Source organism: Nelumbo lutea, chromosome 8, assembly GCF_056320005.1.
Source record: "Nelumbo lutea isolate HS-2025 chromosome 8, American lotus-T2T, whole genome shotgun sequence".
Taxonomy (NCBI): domain Eukaryota; kingdom Viridiplantae; phylum Streptophyta; class Magnoliopsida; order Proteales; family Nelumbonaceae; genus Nelumbo; species Nelumbo lutea.
In genome coordinates, this window is record NC_142691.1 from 46589417 (window position 1) to 46609060 (window position 19644).

At 41.3% G+C, this 19644-nt stretch overlaps 1 protein-coding gene and 1 pseudogene across 1 annotated transcript in view; both read right to left on the reverse strand.

Annotated features, from left to right (window-relative positions):
- Positions 1 to 14164, reverse strand: part of ATLIG4 (DNA ligase IV) — a 103873-nt gene extending 89709 nt beyond the window's left edge. The window contains exon 1 of the mRNA XM_088956404.1: positions 13663 to 14164. Within this exon, the coding sequence (XP_088812530.1) occupies positions 13663 to 13998 (336 nt within the window). The 5' untranslated portion in view covers positions 13999 to 14164. The remainder of the gene's footprint in view (positions 1 to 13662) is intronic.
- A 95-nt stretch (positions 14165 to 14259) lies between these two features.
- LOC148843995 (leucine-rich repeat receptor-like protein kinase PXC1) overlaps positions 14260 to 19644 on the reverse strand; it is a 42967-nt pseudogene continuing 37582 nt past the window's right edge.

Consider the following 19644-nt stretch of genomic DNA (forward strand, 5'->3'; position numbering starts at 1 on the left):
CATCCACAAAGGTAACAAAATATCGAAATCCAGTCTTACACATAATAGGACAAAGTCCCCAAACATCTGAATGTACTAACTCAAAAGCATGACTAGCCCTTTTATTAACTCGAAAAATAGACGATAGACGATGATGTTTTGCAAACTGACAAGACTCACAATCTAAAGAAGATACATCATGAAACTGAGGAGATAACTTCTTTAACAAAGGTAAAGATGGATGCCCCAACCGACAATGAGCTTCAAAAGGAGATAAAGTACTGGAACAGGCAATGGTCTGAGGTTCCTGGGTATCCAAAATTTACAGACCTCCTGATTCTCGTCCTTTACCAATAATCATCTTCGTCATAAGATCCTGAAACAGACAATGATCAGGAAAAAATGAGATACAATAGTTAAGAGTACGAGTGAGTTTGCTAACAGATACCAGATTAAAAGAAAATTTTGGTAAACTCAATACGGATGACAAAGAAAGTGTTGGTGTGGGATTGATAGTGCCAGAACCAAGGACAAAAGAAATAGAACCATCTGCTAAGGTGACTGAAGAAGGAAAAGTATGTGATTGGAAAGTGGAAAAGAGACTAGGATTACCTGTCATATGATTTGTTGCACCAGAATCAATGACCCACTGAGAGGAAGAAGAAATAAGACATGCATTGGTTTTACCTGACTCAGCAAGGGCAGTGATGGACTAAGAGGAGTTCTTTAATGCCTCTTGATACTGGTAAATTTTGCAGACTCATGCAAAAATTGTAATTGTCTGATTTGACGATGGATGAGGAGCATCACTCGTAGTTACAACATGAGCTGACTGAGACCCAGAAGACTTATTGTTTTTCTTTAGCATTTTCTAGCAAGTCTTTTTAGTGTCCTGGTTCATGACAATAGTAGCAAACTACTCCCCCTGTGACCTGAGTTCCAGCATTCCAACCACTATTACTGCCACCTCTGCTACTATTCTGAGAACAAGACCGACCAATTGATCCACTATTCTGACTGACAAGTGCACTAGGTTGTTGTACAGGTGAGGTATGGGAACCAGTATCTGTACGAAGGACCCTAGTAAAGACCTCTTTTAAAGAGGTAATTTCAGGATTAAACAAAATCTGTGACTTAGCACCATCAAATTGAGGATTAAGGCCAGCCAGAAAACTCATAATAGCCATCTGTTCACGTTGAGTCTGCTGAACTTTGATATCAGTACTGAAAGGTAACAAGGCGTTCAATTCCTCATAAGTGCGTTTGAAATTCATGAAATAGGTCTGAAGAGACCGATCCTGTTGTTCAACTCGATAAAATGTCTTGCAAACATCAATACGGGAAATATTTTATTTACCAAAGAACAGAAAAGCCAAATATTCCATTAGTTCTTTTACAAACTCACAGTGAGAGACATGACCGACGTACTCATTCTCAATAGAATTGCGGATATGCAAAAACAATTGACCATCAATCCTTAGCCATTCAATGCAGGACTCATCAGTAGGAGGGTCCTTAGTCAGATGGTTGTCCTTAAAGATACTCCGTAAACACAAACAAACAGTTTTACTCCAGTCTAAATAATTAGTTCCGTTTAATTTTTGTTCAGTGATCTTAGACAGAATGGGGATAACACTAGGCATAGCCAAGTTCTTTTGTTCAACCGCCATCATAAACATAGGAAAATAAACTTTTAACAACCAGCAAAGCCAATAAAACACACTTAAACAGAATCAGCAGCAGATGCAACACCCAAACAGCAAGAAACCACAACTGGCAGCACCGAAATATCAACTATATAAAAAAAACAGAGAAGAAAGACTTTCCTGACGGGCAAACAAAGACCACAGGAGTAACACCGAGGCTGCTATGCTACTCTCCGACCTGTCGCAGACTTGAAAGCCCTCTCCCGATCGAAGTGAAGAAGAGATGGGTGAAGGTGGGTAGGCCGATCTGGGATTCCGCTTCCACTGGTAGGGGCGGTGAGATGCAGATGTCACTCGAAATGGGTGACCTAGAGATTGCAGTTGGTGCTCACTAGGGCAACGTAAAGAATCCAAAGCTGCTCACTTGGGCAACAAAGGGAAGAAAACTAGAAATTAGTTTCAGACTGAAATTGGTGTCTCCAACTCTGATACCATGTGATAGAACAAGAATTGGAAGAAATTGATGTCTTTCTATTGAGAAAGTAGTACATATATATAGCCTTGTAGATACTAAAAATGAAGAAAATCATACAGCCTTGCAGATACAAAAAAGGAAGAAAATCATACTGCCTTGTAGATACTAAAATAGGAAGAAAATCAAAGAAAGAATAATTCCTATAATCAAGCTATTCCTAATTGGGCTAATACTACATATTTACAGCCTATAATTTCGTAACAGAAAGAAAAGAGAAGAGAAAAGAAAAGAAAAAGAAAGAGATAAAGAACGATCATCAACACCGCAACAGTTGGGGGAGAACTAGGTAATAGTGCAGCTAATGAACAGAAGCCGAGGATGCTCATCTCGAACTCAAGCAGGGTACAGAAGGTGATAATGGATGTGGAGAAAGTGATTTGGGAACAAAGATACGTATTAACAATGGGATGAAAGATTACAGATTGGAAGTCAATCTTGGATACGATTTTAGGGCGGCTTAATGTCAAGTCTCAAGTCTACAGCAATGGTCGCACCTTTTAGTGAGACAGGAGCCATCCTTTACATAGGAGTTGAAGAAGTGGTGGATCGATTATCAATTGAAACAGAGGAGGGGCTGATCTGGATAGACAAGTGGCACATGTCTTGCAATGAGAAAGAAGTTGTAATGAGAAAGAAGTTGTAGTAGGAAATTCCATTCTATAACTGGTTGAGCTCCCATTCAACTTCTGGAACAAATCAATGCTAGAGAGGATTGTCAAATATCTGGGTGGAATCTTGGAAGCCTTCAACATGCACGATCTGCATGCTGCTCGAGTGAGGATCGATAGGGTAAAACCAGAAGAAATCCCTCAATCCTTGGATCTCTACTGGATTGACTATGGAGGAAAGTTTGGTTGATAATGGAAGTTGAAGCTGTGGCTGTGCCGTGGAAGGGCTGCACCAAGTAGGAAGATGGTAATGATGTGGCACTAAGGTGCTTATGTGGAGGTAGGAGAAAGAAAGGAAGAAGGAGAAAAGGCTCGCCAATTTGGGAAGATGAACAATCGAATGCCAGGGCTCAACTAGAACTATTAAAGGAAAAAGGAAAGAATTTAAAAAAGTTGAAGTTGAAGAAAAAGTGACCCAGGGTGGGACCACAAAGATTATAGAAACAACAATATAAAGTTCTTTTTTACCCAGCCAGGGGCTGGGTTAACCCAAACTCCAATTTGAACCAATCGAAGCAACAGTCTAAGAAGACCTGCTCATACGACACTTTAAGTAGTCATGCAAGTCAAAGACACTATTGATGAGTTGGGAAACAGCATTTGGGTGCATCTTCGTCCCTAGTAACAGAACAAACGATGGCTGGTTCCAAGAGTAGTTCAAAGAAATCTCTACAATGGATTCCTAGACAAAATATAAAAGATAAGGGCTCCAAAAAGTCAGCAGATGGTCGCCCAAACCCAAGATACTATAGGGAAAGGGTGGAGGAGAATGAGGTGGAAGATAAAAGCTGGTTTGATTACACTCTGCCGAACAATGAAGAAGATGACTCTATGAATGATTTCGTGGCCGGTAGATTGGATTTGGATAATGAGTTGGAAGAAGATAAAGAGGAAACCTGTAACACTGCCTTCCTCTTTGACGAAGAGCAAGATAAGAAGGAAAACACCCTTGTTCTTAATCCATGTACAGAGAAGTTTTAACAAAGCTGAGTACAACTAGGTTGTTGGGGAGGACAACCAAACACCTGACAAAGGGGAACCAGAACAAACGTTAAGCCATAGGTAGGGTGTCTATAAGGAAATAGTAAACAATCATCAGTGGCTTCACTAGGAGAATCCCAACAGGATTAAGCAAAAGAACTGTGGGAGTGAACATAAGAGTGAATCAGAAACAGGGAACCCTCTTTTCCCTTTCCATGTATGGCAGTGAATTCTGGTTTTGTTACTAACCTGCGCTGTGTGCCTGTTGCCTGTCCTCCAGGGTCCCAGTCAGCTATCAAGCCGCTTGCCTATACTGTTCATGTTTGAGGAGAAAACAAGGAGTTGAAGTTACTAGAGGGGGAGGAGAGAGGGAGAATAATTTGGAAATTAATAGAGAAACTGTTTGAAAACTTAGAAAGGAAAGAATTGGAGGAAAGAAATAACAAAGTTGGGGGAAAAGCACGAAAGCTGAGTGTGGATGTGTTGAAAATGGAGGAAGATTGTGAGGGGAATAAGGAGAGACAAGGAAATGGAAATGATGATGAAAATAGTAAACAGGACACGTGGTGGTTGATTTTGTTCGAAGCTTTTGTGTATCTGAGGGAAAAGAAGGAATAAGGTTAGAAAAAGGAAGTTGAGTGAAGCTAAGAGGTTAAGATTGGATGTGGAAGGAGATAATGGGTTTACTGAAAGGAAGGGGAGGAGAAGGGGGAATAAGTAAGGATTAGAAGTAGGGGATAGGAACAAGTCAGGTGGAGATGAAGATTGTCAATTGAAATGTATGTTGTATAAGGAATGTTTTTTATAGTACAATTTGATGACAGGGATGTCATCCCCAAAAAACTTTCAAGCTACAACTACAAATAAGTCCCAACAAAGCTAAACAGATTCCCAGCAGCCCAAAGTACATTAGGTTACCACTTTGCCCAAAACAAACTAGGTCTATCAACTAACTCCTTGCTTTGCTAAAATATCTGCCAATCCGTTTGCAGTCCTTCTTATCCACATCCAAAAGTAGAGTTGACTCTCTTTGCTAGAGTGTCAATTTCCCTAAAAGCATGTCTATATTTCCAAGGAGAAGATCCAAAATTCTTGGACCACGAGATGACTAACTGAGAATCTCCTTCAACTTCCAATTCCCTTACTCCAATTTATACTGCAAGACTCAATCCATGTAAGAGCCATAATTTCAGCCTGGACTGAATCTCCAAAGCTGAATGGTCCTGAAAAAAAGGCCGCCACCACTCCTTGGTGGTTCCTAAAAACACCTCCTATTCCCGCCCTTCTTGGATTACCCAACAAACTACCATCAAAGCTCAGCTTTAGTTTGTTAAAAGATGGAGGTTTCCAAACCATTCTTACGCTTTCTGCAAGTCTAACTGTTTGTGCCACTTTAGTCCAGGAGGCAGGACCTTATTATGTCATTTGTTGAACATTCTCAAAAGTGATTCAAAGTTTTTACCCAATGTGCTGTTCTTACTGTTGCGGCTTCAGAGAGTTTCTCCTTTGATTTGCTTTTCTCATTAAAGATCCTCTAATTTCTTTCTTCCCATGCAGTCCAAATCAATGCTGCTCTTTCTGTCCCCCATAAACTCTTCGTCTCTTCTTTTGCTGCCTTAAGAAACTGGAGTTGAATAAGCCTACCACATTGTGCGGTGGTTCCCATCTGCAACCAAAGAGAGAACAGACGTATTTCCAAATACAAGATGCAAACGGGCAGGTGAAAAGTAAATGACGAAGGGTCTCACCACTTTCCTCGGAAAGGATACACACATGAGAAGAGAGGCACTTATTTGGCCTTCTTTTCTGTGGCAAGTCATAGGTGTAGATCTTCCCAAGGATCACTTCCCAACACAAAGATTGTACTTTAGGAGGAATAAGACTGCACCAAATTTCTTTTACCGGGAAATTTTCCTCCAAGGGTTCTGACAAGACAAGAAGGTTAAAGAAGGAAGCACAAGAGAAAAGGCCATCTGGTGAAGGGAACCAAATTCTTCCATTCAGAAATTAGGGTCCAAAAAAACACACTCATTATCTCTCAAACCCCTCCTATTACAAAAATCCCAATTTAGACCAAGTTTTTAGTGTAAACCAAATTTTGAGATAAGTTCAACCTTGTAATTGAATAAAGAGAAGAGTAAGGGAAATTGTAGTTTAAGTGGTAGATCCCCAAACCAAAGATCCTCCCAAAATAAAACTCTCTCCCCTTGCCCACATCAAACCGAGTGAGGTTGAGAAAAGTTGGTAACCTCTATTATTGCTTTCCAAGGGGATCTTGAAGAAGCATGATTGCATCCCATCCATCTTCTACCAAACCGTGAATGCTTCCAATGACCTTGTGCCACAATCTACTTCTTTCTAAAGGAAATCTCCAGAGCTAATTTCCTAGTAGAGTTGTATTCCTCTTTGTTAGATTCCCAAATGCCAAGTCCTCTCAATTCTTTAGATTTGCATACTTGTTCCCATTTGATAAGATAACCTCTTCTTTCATCACCTGGTTCCCACAAGAAATCTCTCGTAATTTTTTCCCAATTCTTTGCAATCCTGACCGGTATTCTAAAGGTGGAAAGTAGGTAGGCAAGTTGGCTAAGGTGGATCTAATCAAAGTAATTCTTCCTTCCATAGATATATAACTCCTCTTCCATAAAGCTAACTTTTTTTGTGAACCTTTTGACTACCGATTTCCAAAAACTTTCTGACCTAGGGTTACCCCCAACAATATACGAAGATATTGTAGGGGCCAACTCCTAACCTCAACCTAGTATTTCTTCCACCACCTGAATATCTTGTTCTCCCACATTAATTTTTGGCACACAACTCTTCCCCAATTCACTTTCGACATTGATACCCTTTCGAAACCATCAACTAGAAGTTTTAAATTCCTCACATTAGATTCATTGTAGTCATAGTTTTCAAGGCACCAAGGCGAGGCTAGGTGACAGGGGGGGCGCCTTTGTTGCTAGTCACCTGGGCAATGAATTTTTTTTTATGTAAAAAAACATAGAACCTAGAGTAGTTCCCTAGGTACCATAACCATATTTACTTAATAAGTATTCATAATTTTCATAAGAAAAGTATAAAGTTCATGTTAAAGTATAGAAAATCAACATATTCATGAGAAGAAAAAGAAAAAAGAAAATAAAATTCAAAAGATATAGAGGCTGAAACCTTATTTTTATTATAGGAAAAGAAGAAAGGAAAAAGTAGTAGTAGCAATAGTAGAAGAAGAAGAAGAAGAAGAATATATGGAAGAAGAAAATGTGTTGATTAGACAAAATTTTAAGTTCTCCCTTACTTATTGCTTCAGGTTTTAAAGTCTTTGAGGGTTCATTACAGCATTTAGCAATGTTTGTGTTGATTAAACCCTAACAAATAAGAAAATAATAAAAAGAAATTAGTATATAAACACACAAAATGAATATTTTAGTTTAACTATGTCTATTTTATAATTATAATCTCAAAAATAAATAAAGAATAAAAAAGCATTTTATAATAGAAAGTACAAAACTGCTTGGCGATTAGGCGAGGTGAGACTCAAAAGGCGCCTTGTCACCTTGACAACTATGATTGCAGTCCTCACAAAAGATGATTATATTGTCTGCAAATTGTAAGTGGGTGACAACAATCTCATCCCTACCAACTCTCCAACCTCTAAGCAAATTATTTAGATCAGCTTTAACAATAAGTTTGCTTAACACTTCAGCACAAAGGTAAACAGGAAGGGGGAAATGGGATCTCTATGCCTTAAATCTCCTTTTGCTAGGAAGATATCCTTAGTTATTCCATTTACCATAATCGAGAAGTGTACTGAACTAATACATCCTTCAATCCATTTTCTCCATCTCTCACCCAACTCAAACTTTTCCAAAAGAACTAGAAGGAAGGACCAGTCCACAGATACGTTTTCCACTAGGATTTGGTCTATTATTTGTCTCCCCTCAACAAAGGCTGGGAATTTATCAAAGGCAACACAGACTTCAGCCTTCCTGCCAAAACTTTAGCAATGATTTTATAGAGACTTCCAATAGGACTTATGGGCCTAATGTCCTTTTGGGGTTTGGCCTCTTTCTTTTTGGACACTAGGGCAAGGAAGGTAGCATTTGCACTTAGTGAGATTTTCCCTTTGTGGTGGAACTCAAAAACACCTCCATCAAGTCATCTTCATCTTCTAAGATCTGCCAACAATCTTGATAAAAATCTAGGGAGAAGCTATCAAGACCCTAGGCTTTAGATCTATCCATTGAGAAGACTGCTTCACGGGCATCTCCTCTACCGTGAAATTCATTTCAAGAAGGGCAGCTTGGGTTTCAGGCACTCTGATACAATCCAAACCTTCCAACTTCAGGCGACTATCCCCTACAATGGCAAAATTTGATTTAAAATGATCCACAAGACACTTATCAATTTCATCCTCCCTCTCCGACACCCGACTGTTGAAGGCATTTTTTTAATCCAAATAAAATTTAAATAAATTAGAACTCAAATAAGTGGGTTGGCTAGTCTGCTATCCAAACCATTAAAACTATAAAAAAGTATCTTGTATGGGAGTTCCCTCTCTTTAAGTGGGAGGGACAGGCGTCCTTCACCTAGGAGGAGGAGGTAGTTACATAACTACCCCACTCCCTATTTAAGCTCCTTAAGGGGAAGCTAGAAGCACAGACAGAGAGACTCTTCGGAGAAAATTTTCACATGAGATTCTTAACAAAAGCAAAGATCAGGAGAAAAGAAAAGAGAATTACTCAAAGAAAGGTAGGGAAGGAAAAGTCTCACTAATACAGATAGAAAAAAGAAAGTCCTCTCTGTGAATACTTCCTACATATGTCTTCTGCTATGTATCCTTCTTCCTCTCTCTTTTATTTTCACTTTTGAGAAAGGAAATAGAGGAAAATAAACCATCTACAACCAGGTGCCTCTACTTGGTTGATTATGGCCCTTCTTTCAAGACACAGTTAGGGATTAAACCATCTATAGTCTAACTCTCGAAGGCTGATTATGGTTCCCTTCAAATGAAAATGAAGAGTAGAGGGAAATAAACCATCTACAACTAGGTGCCTCTATTTGGTTAATTATGGTCCCTCTTTCAAGACAAAGTTAGGGATTAAACCATCTACAGTCTAATTCTTGACGGCTGATTATGGTTCCCTTCAAATGAAAATGAAGAGCCGAGGGATGAGAATCGTCTACAATCAAATATTTAGTTTGATTGACTACGGTTCCCTTTTTGTATGCAAAAATCCAAGGATTAAGGCTGTCTACAATCAGAATTTCATCTGATTGACTACAACTTATTGTGAAGAAAGGAGTGAGAAGGAAATTTTTTTTTGTATTAAAAAGAAAAGAGAAATGTATTGCTGTATAGTTTCTCAATTGTATTTTCTTTTTCTTTCTTCTCATTCTTGTACAGTTCATGTAAAAGAAAGGCAAATGAAAAGTTCTTTTTAAGTACCCGATTGTTCTTTTCTTTTGTTCTATGCATTCATTTCTCCAAGTCAGAATCAAAAGGTGTCTCTACTTGCTTGCAGAGATGTAATTATGGGGAACAATCCGTATGATTCCCTGAATGGGCCTTACCCAAAATAAATAAATAAAAAAAAAAAAACTCAATCACTTGATTGAGTGAATTATGTTGCAAGAAAATTTATTAAAATTTTCACATCAACACCGACCTTCCTTTCACTACTGGTAATTAGATTTTTCCTTCTTCCATTTGCCAAAGAGTGAAAGAATTTTGTATTACAATCTCTTATAACATGAAAATATCCCCTAGGCACCACGGTCCCTCCCACAAACCTCTAACTACAAGTAATTATTCCCACAACAGATCCCTATCTCTATAGGGAATATTAGAAAAAGATCCTTAATAAAGGAGGTGTTTAGAAAAGAAAACTCAGACATAGTTATTATTTAGGAATCCAAATTGACAAAATTTAGTGATAGGTGGGCTAGAAGTATATGGAAGACTAGGGGAATTAGTTGGGTAATAACCCCATCTTGGGGATCCTCGGGAGGTTAGTGACCTTATGAAGAAATGAGGTTCTTGAGGGAATTGAAGAACTTGTGGGCAACTTTACAATGTCCATTAAGTTTAGGTAAGTAGGGGTGACTTTGAATGGGTGTTAGCAAATATTTGTGGTCCCAATGGATATAAAGAGAGGAATGAGATGTGGGAAGAGTTGAGAGATATTAGAGAACTTTGGGAGGGACCAAGGTGTATAGGTGGGGAGTTCAATGTTACCAGATTTACTGAGGAGACAAACAACTCAAAGAAAAGAATGACTCAAGTATGAGGAAATCCAATAATTTAACAATAACATTGAGCTCAAAGATTTGCCTCTATCACATAACAATTTCACTTGGTCAAACCTCCAAGCAGTACCTATTTGTTCCAAACTCGATAGGTTCTTGATCACTGCAGACTAGGAAGAACATTGGGGAAATCTAGTTTTCAAGGCTCTGCCTAGGATGACATCAAATCATGGTCAATATCCATTACTAAGGAAGAGTTAGGTGGAAGAGGTCCATCACCATTTAGATTTAAGAATATGTAGTTGTGTCACCATGATTTTTTGGAAAAGGTAAAGCAATGGCAGGATGAAAGTAATACAAGGGTGAAATGGGAAGGAATGGAATTTCTTTAGAATTTAAAGGAATTAAAAACCAGAATTAAAGAATGGAACATTCAACAGTTTGGGAGGGCTGAGGAAAGGAAACAAGAGGTGATTAGCTAGATTGAGGAGCTGGATGCAAAAGAAGGTGAGGGGACCTTTGAAGAAAGGGACAAAGAGTTAAGATGGAGAGTTTTCCCCACCCCGCTGAATGTACAAAGCTTGTTTGCTTCTTTGTTTGTTAGGTGGCCAATGGAGAGGGGAAAAATCTTATGGAGGTATATTGGACAGTTTGAGAAGAAAGAAAGCTAAAGATTTTTCTGAAAAGGAAAGAAGTAGAGATGCTATCATTGAAATCATTACTAGTGGTAAATTGGGCGAAGTCTCTGAATTTATATGAGGATATATCTAAAGATACTTCGCTTACAAATTGGAAGAAAGTGGCAAACTCAGCACGCCTCAAAACTATGATCAGTCCATCAAAATTCAGCTTAGTGAATTTTGATGGAAGCAATGAAGGAAACTTAGGTCCTTCAGGCATAGGAGGAGTTTTCAAGGATGAGGAAGGGAAAGTTTTTGCTTTATTTTCAGGTTCTATCAGAACAGGTGATTCACTAAGAACAGAGATCTTTGAGGCAAGGGAAGGCATACAAAGGGAAAAGGAGCTAAACATTAGAAAGCTATTTTTTATGGTAAAAAAAATTCAAGGTAAAAGAAAAATGGCATACAACCTAACAGGTGATAAGGAATCACCTACATACAAAAAAACCAACAAAACTATTAGTTATATATCAGATTAAATTTTCCAAATTACAAATTTGAAACCTCTACATTTCCCAAGAGCCAAGATCCTCCTTGGTGACTTGTCTGATTTCTGGTAATATCAAAACCCAATCTGCAACAGATTTACTATCAGCTGCCACTATCCTGTCCAATGTCCGGTTTTTGTCTTCAAAAATTCTTCAGTTTGTTTCTTTCCAAATGTTCCAGCATATTGCAAACGTGATACAATTCAGAATCACTCTTGCTTTCTTGCTTCTTCTTGTCTTTGTCCAACCTTGTTAATGTAGGTGGGCATTGTCCATTTGTCCAGGAGAATCTACAACCACTTAATGTAGCATCTATTAGATCATTCCCCCTAATGAAATCGCCAAACCTCATTACTATGTTAAAATCACCCCCAAGGACCCCCCCCTTCCTGCCTTGCCCTCTCCAATTCCTCCCAGAATCTTCATTTGGTCCATACACATTTGTAAGTCCCCACCTACAATCCCCTTCCGAAATTTGAAAGCAGATCAAAATTGAAAACACACCTTTCTTCTATCCAACCTTCCTGATGACCTTTGGATCCCAGAAGACCACTAAACCACCCGATAGACCCACAGAATTCACCCCCACCCACTCCCAACTATTAGAAAGCTAATTATTGAAAGTGATTCAAAATTGGTGATAAATTGGCTACAAAAGGAGGAAAGAGAGCATTAAAATTATGCTAATGAAAAAAGGAAACTTAAATGGTTGTCCCAAACTATGGATATAAAACTGTAGTGGGTGAAAAGAAGCGCTAATTCCTTTGCTGGCACACTGGCTAAGCAAGGGGTGGGAAGAGATGGCTTGTTTTGGGCATTGTTGTAATCCTGAAGTTTTTTTTTTCGGGTGGGGGGTTAAGAGAGTTCACCTCTCAGTCCTCTCCCCTTGTTTCTTGTATCACCTCGTATCCTTTTAATGTTCATTAACCTTACCTTGTTCAAAAAAAAGAAAGAAAGAAAGACCCATCCTTTCAGCTAGTGTTATGAATCTTCACTCTTCTTAACATAAAACATTTTTATTAGTTCTTTTTTCCAAAAAAAACTTTTTTAGATACAAATTTCATTTTTTATCATTTTATTTATAAAAAATAAAAATTGAATAAAAATATAAATCAGACCTAACGGTTGAACCACTGACCTGCAACCCGGAAGCAAATACACTTCAGCCTATGAATGGGTTTTTAAAACACTACTACCAATCTGGCATTATACCTTTCTATGGTACCATTTGCCCTGTACTTTACTGTGAATACCTATCTACACCAAACAAGCCCCTTGACAACTACAAAAATCAACATCTCCCAAGTTTGATTCTTCAACAAGGCATCCATTCAGTCTACATAACCACACACTTAGATTTTGAGTGGGCCTTAATTTCATTCTTGGGAACAAATGGGAAAAAAAATAGTGGACAAGAAAGCACAATATTATGATTTATGGGGAGAGAGACTAATAAGAAACATAAGGAGAAATGCAATATGCAGTTGAAAAAATGTGCATCTCATATTAGTTGCATCACTATTCAGATATTGCTTCACATAAATACTCCTTTATTTACACCTCATTCTTAATTGTATTCTTCTCTATTAGCAGATCCCCCAATCCCAACCTACTGCCAGCCTCATTAACTCTTTCCTTGTCCAATTAACTTTTTATTAGTTATATTAGATACTTTGGTCCCCTCCCTTTTTCCAAACCCAAGACCTTATTTACATGGTAAAACCCCACCAAAAGGTGAAAACCTGACTATTCTAAATGATGCATTTCATCATATGGGTTCACAATCACAACACTAATCAACTCGCCAACTGGGTTCCAGCACCATGAACACCTCCAGGGCAGAACTACCAGTGGGCCATAACCAGCAGCATTCCACCCCAAACAACACTTGAGCTGACTCGGCCCATAACCGAAACTACTATCAGAAGCCCCCGCCATCATGGCATAATCATCACACTGTTACCATCATCAGGAATATTATATTGTGTTGGACAGAAGGCCTAGAAGTTAAATCTTCTTCATTACATTTTTGCTTAGTCATGAAAATATCAGTTTTTGCTAGAGCAGAAGGTTATTCTTATTGCTTTTAGAAAAATTATTAATGAATGAAAAATAGAAGACGCCAGACAAAAATATAGAATTAAGAACGGTTAGAAAGAACGTGGTTTCTGAAAGCGAGTAAACTAGTAGGAGAAGCTACATTCCTGAAGCAAAGGAGAAGAAACACTGTTGTAAGTTCTAAGTAAAACGACAGAACAAATTAAACTCTAAGCAACCTTAAAATAAAAATATAAAATCAACCCACGAACGTGATAAAGAAAACCAGCCCGAATCAGACAATAAACCAAGAAATGGGAAAAAACACAAAAGGTGCTTATAACGAATAAATGCAATCCCCTATCTATATACCAAATTCAAGTACACAGGTGGAGAACGCACCTCTGCAGCAACAAGAGCAAAATTCCCAGCATTGGCGCCCGTCTTGGCTCCACCCTTCCGCCAATTGATGAGGCGAAGAGCATCTTCAGACTCCTTTGACATTCCAAGGGCGTCAATAAGGCAAGTTGCGAGCACAGACTCCTTCAACCCATAGGAACCCCTTTCTCGATCAAGAGAGGGAAGAATTAGCCGAATTGCACTGAAGTAATCTCCAGGCTTGCAGAAGTTATCGAGAAATTTACGAAATTTAGACCGCTTCTTCGCCGAAGACTTGCTTCGCTGCACCCAATTGAATAAACTGCACAAAACACTGAACTTCACCGTTTGATCAGTCATTTTCCTCCTCCCTCTCTTCTCTCTCTCTCTCCCTCTGTGTTTACTCTCTGCGAAATGCGATGTAAGCTTTGAAGTTCAAAATGACTAAGTAACCCGCCACAGCGGAGTAACGCGAGATGAAGAAGCTTCCAAGTTCCAACCTACGCTTGCCCTTGTTCTCTCGATCGACACGTCCGGATGTGAGCCCAAATAACTTGTCACGTGTTGTGTGTATGATAAACTAGCGAAGCAAATACATGCGGTTGCAGAGTTCATATCGGCGCCCCACACCACATCCCGACTGTGCATTAGGAACATCTCTCTATGACAAATACGGGAGATGCTCCCAATGCACGCTGAGATCAGTCCAGATTCAGTGCGTTTGAACTTGAAGCGATTTTCTAATATTCTCTCATCTGCCCATCACCTATTGAAACTTTATGATCGCTAATAATATTTTTAAATAAAAAATTAATTTTATAATTTTTTTGTAAACAGAACCGATAGCTATATGGCAACCGGCTCAACGGTATCTTCAACCCATTCGATGACTCCACATTCCCGTGCGGCATCTTCAACTTACTGTATTCCTCTTAAATCCGAGCAAGCCCACGAGGAGCTCCTAACACCAAGCTAATCCTCGTCAATCAGTCCAGAGGAATCCTCCCTGGTCCTCGATTCTCTGATTCAAATCAACCCAAAAGTTAATCCATGCTCAGCTTTATTGAATAAAGACGGTAACAGTGAGAGATTACCATGGAGAAGAGAATGCAAGCTTCCATTGGAGAGGTAATTGTAGACGAGGTGCTTCTCCTCCTTGGCGTAGTAAATTAGTAACAAGCACTGACACGAACCAGGATGTCTGAGCTTCCCAATCAAATCCATATACTGTTCGAATTCCTTCCTCGCACAAGGGTTAGCGTCCTTGAGCCTCTTCACCGCAACCGTGCACCCATATTCCAGCACAACCATGTAGATTGTTCTTGTTACTCATGAAGGATATTTTGGCCCGATATCGTGATAGGGATACACGTGGACGTGACTCGATGTAAGCGACAACTCGACGTAATTAGATTGGCATGTGGACATGATTCAACACGAATGACAGATCAACATAAATCAGTTCGCTACAAAGCAAGCCCGGGCAAGTTGGTATCCCGAACTAAGGTCACTTCAAGGTAAGATAGTCTCAGTAACAGATCGCGACAAACGAAACCAAGTTTGTTACAGATTGTGTCTGGACCGATGGGTCACCTCGTTGCAAGGGCACTTCAGCATTTGTGTCAAGGCAGACCTACGAAGCGCAAGCTTGAGGAGCTCGCTACCAGTCAGCTTGCCATCGAACAACTCGATATCCTACAGGCGACTCACCTACTGTTCAAACCTCCGAATGGCAACCTCAAGGAGCACACTACGGTACTCTATATCCTACAAGGCCATACCTCATAATGGTCACATTAGTTCACCAACTCCCCAGTTCTGATAGGAATGGACAGTATCACCATTTGACGGCGTGTGACAGTATTACCGTTGGACGGCGTTTCGCCCACCTAACACGCAAGCAAGTCCCGTCACAGCTGGGATCCAATAACTATTCTACCAACCCACATGGACCTCAGTATATAAAGACTCCCCCCCCCAAAGGCGGGGTACGTTCTATTATTATTGTTGTGTGTGTAATGTTCACTCTCTAGTTCTCTCACTATTATTATCTTCAAGCTCTCTACTATCACTGTGCTCTAACTTAGCCATCGGAGTATCCTCGTCGGGTGAGCCACCCCAGGATCTTTGACTCATTTCTTTCAGGAACCCAGTTTTCACTGCTGTTGGAAGCCAGATCACATCCAGTAGGGAGCAACCGGATTATGCAATATCAATTGGCGTCGTCTGTGGGATCTTGTTACTAAAAGCCTTTTTATCTCCATTTCAAAAACCCCAAACTCAAAAATCAAACCTATGGCTTCTTCCAGCAACGCCAGACAGCACAGAGAAGCAAACATCTCCGGGGGAGGGGGGGCAACCTCAGTTCCCAACTGTCTGCATAGGCCAGTTTGCCATACCCGCGGGGGGGGGGGGATCCCAGCGCCTGTTGTGCCTCAACCAATTGAACCATCCGTAGCCCCCCTTGGAGTAGGACAAAACCAACTAAGCGACCTCATATACTACATATGGGCTATTCAAGCCCAAATGCAACAGGTCCAACAGTACCAACAATAAGTTCTGCACCACATGTACCAGCAACAGCTCCCGCTGTTGCGGCAAAACCAGCAACCTAACCCACCTCAACGTCCAATCACCCCAAGCAAGCCTTGCCGCCAAAACAGTCGTCCTGGCCGAGGAGAGACCTCTCGCGGTAGGAGAGAAAGACAAGTCCCTCCCATTTCTCAAGTAAGCAGGTTGAGAGATACTCGACCCACCAGAATCAGTTCACCTCGACCTTCGTGACCTGAAGGCATTCTCGCGGGAAACTGGTTCGATGTCTTAGCTGAGGACTCCAGGCGAACTGGCAGACAAAAGTCACGAACAGAGCCATACGCCGCGGACTGAAAGCCCGCTTATCCCAAGCTAAGGGGCTATGGGTAGAAGAGTTGCCCAGTGTACTATGGGCTTACTGAACTACCATCAAGACCGCCACGGGAGAAACCCCCTTCAACCTCACCTATGGCACGGAAGCAGTAACCCCAGTCGAAATCGAGGTACCTACATTATGCTTGGAAGCCTACGAAAATGAAGGAAATGGTGACGAGCTCTACACCAACCTCGACCTAGTAAAAGAGGTACGAGATCTCACGTACATCCGGATTGCAGCCTACCAGCAAAGAGTAGCCCGATATTATAATGCCCGAGTCAGGAAGTGACACTTCCGTGTAGGGGACCTAGTCCTTTGGAAAATTATGGTATCTAAGTCCGGTGTAGGTAAGCTTAGACCAAACTAGGAAGGTCCCTACCGAGTGAAGCGGATATTCGGGGAAGGTACGAGCTCGAAACCCTAGAAGGAGAGCGAGTACCTCGAGCGTGGAACATTAGTAATCTAAGGCAATACTACCTCTGATTGCGAACTGAAAAGGCACCAGCCCCAAAAACAAATAAGAGAGCTCTAACTCTCAGATTGTGATTTCTAGCTCGCAGTCTACTATGAGAGTATTAAGTAAGCCATTGGAGTGACCTCATCGCGTTGGCCACCCTGGGTCCTCTAACATTTAGTTCCTTATAGGTCTCTAAGGAGCAACGAAACTTAGGAGCAGACTATGGGTCCCTCCCAAAGCCTGAGGGCCACAAGAAGACTTAGTTGCCACATCGGCGTGGGCGAAATTCAGGAGTGGACTACGGGTCCCTCCCAAAGCTTATCAACCACAAAAAGACCCAATTGCCACTTTGGCATGGGCGAAATTCAGGAGCGGACTACGGGTCCCTCCCAAAGCCTAAGGGTCACAAGAAGACCCAGTTGCCACTTTGGCGTGGGCGAACTTCAAGAGCAAACTACGGGTCCCTTCCAAAGCCTAAGGGCCACAAGATCCAGTTGCCACTTCGGCGTGGGCGAACTTCAAGAGCGGACTACAGGTCCCTCCCAAAGCCTAAGGGCCGAAAATGCCGAACTGACAAGGACCTAGGCGCTGCATAAGACTTGGATACCTCGCTAGCATAAGTAAACTACTTATAACACCTAAGGTAAAGACAGCTTGGGTATAAACCCTACGATGTCTATTTCACCTCGGTTACCCTTACTCGTTTCCAAGCTCGGTATCTCAATAGTTTTGGGTAATCTACGCAGCCCGGAGCAAACACAATTTATTCTTTTGGTAATCCCTACTCATTGCCAACTCGGTAGCTCGAGTAACCTATATTTTAAAATGCCTAGCTCGGAGCTCACTCACACTTATAATTATTTTGCACTCAGAATTACTCAGAAAACTGTATATTTCATTAGTAAAAAAGGTTCAAGTACAAGAATTTTACAAAAACCCGAGCTCGACGGCCCATGAGAGTACATCCACAATTCCAAGAAGAAAAAGATAAAGAACAAGAAGTCATCACGCAGAAGAGTCCACCACTTCGATCTCTTCATCACTCTCCTCCCCTGAAGAGTCGGGCTCCTCATCTGCCGCCTTGGCCACCTCAAGGTCTAAGCCTGTCATCGAAATGCCGCCGAAGTCAAGGTCGGGGAACTTCTACCAAACCAAGTACCGGCACAGCTTGAATCCAGATCGATAGGAGTCTGAGCCATATTCAACCTGTAGGGCCTCAAACTCTTGAGACTCTTTGAAGCTCTCGATGGCTTTTTTCCTTCTTCCACAATGGAGGCTTCGACGTTTGCGATCTCTCGCTCAAGCCGCACTTTCTCCTCAGCCAGCAAGGAGATTTGCCCTTCCTGGGTCAATATTAGCTCCTTCTGGGCCTCAGCTCCCTTCTTTGCTTTATACACCTCATCTCGAGTCAGGTCCAACTCACGGTGGAGTTTCTGCACATCCACCCTAGCTTCGCGAGCTTCCTTTATGCGGATCGCCAATTGGCAGGCCAGCACGTAACCAGTAGAGTTAGCCTACCAAAGAAAACTGGGGTAAAAAAAAAAGGAAGAGGTGGAGGAGAAAAACGGAATGCTTACCATCATATTGTGGTTGCCGACTAGTCCCAAAAGCCGACCCGGGACATATCTTTCCACTTCACGATCTCGTCAGGGAAGATGGCACCTTGATTCTTGCGCATGGCTTGCACGTGGTCCATGATACTCTCTTTCACGATCGGGAGATAACCCTCTGGTGCAGTATCCACCCCCACGAGCGCAGACGAACTTTATGTATCTTGGGGGTGAGCTCCCTTGTGATAAACCTCGTCCATGACCGCCTTGGGGGCAGCAGATCAGGCCTCTTCCTGGGGAGGCACAGTGGAGACTGGCTCCGTGATTACAACTTCAGGAGAGAGATCGGCCTCTTGGCGCGATCTTTTCGCGGTCCTCTTCTTTCCCTTTTGGGAGCTCCTCAAGAAGCTTTCTGCGTTGACCGGCATGGTAGTTGCAAAAGCAAAAAGGTTAGCCACGAACTAATCAGAACCTTAAAAAAGCAAAAACCTAATGCGACTTACCAGGACTTAAGTCGGCCTACACGAGCTTGTCTTTAGTAAGGTAGTTCGAGCAAAGAAAGTCGAACTCCTCCTAAGACTTGAGTGTCTCCCTTGTCTTCAGGCCCGGTCTAACACCAGGAACCTGAATCACCAACCTCTAATGGGTTGGGAAAGGCTAACCCTCGGGGCTACGGACCATGAAGTAATCCCGTTTCTAGGTCGGGATTGTGTTGGGAAGTTCGTGTAACAGCTTATAGCCCAAGCGAGGAGACAGGTAATAGGTTCTCCTATGCTCAGGAAGGGCACAGGAAGAGTTTTTCTATATTGAAAAAATGGTAGAAAAAATATCAAGGTCAAGAGGAAGACAGTACTCATAAAAAAACGAAATGGTCCCTACTATGTTATGGATGGAGTTCGGGTGTAACTAATCTATAGTAATGTCAAAAGACTTCAGGACCTTTACGATTAAGGGATGCAAAGGAAGGCAAAGGCCAACTACGAGCTGCTCTCCAAAAATCACGATCTCGTTATGATCGTGTTCCTAGGGGAAGTTACCTAAGGGGAGACTGTAGGAGAATTCTCGCGAAAGGTGTACTAGTATACTAAGGC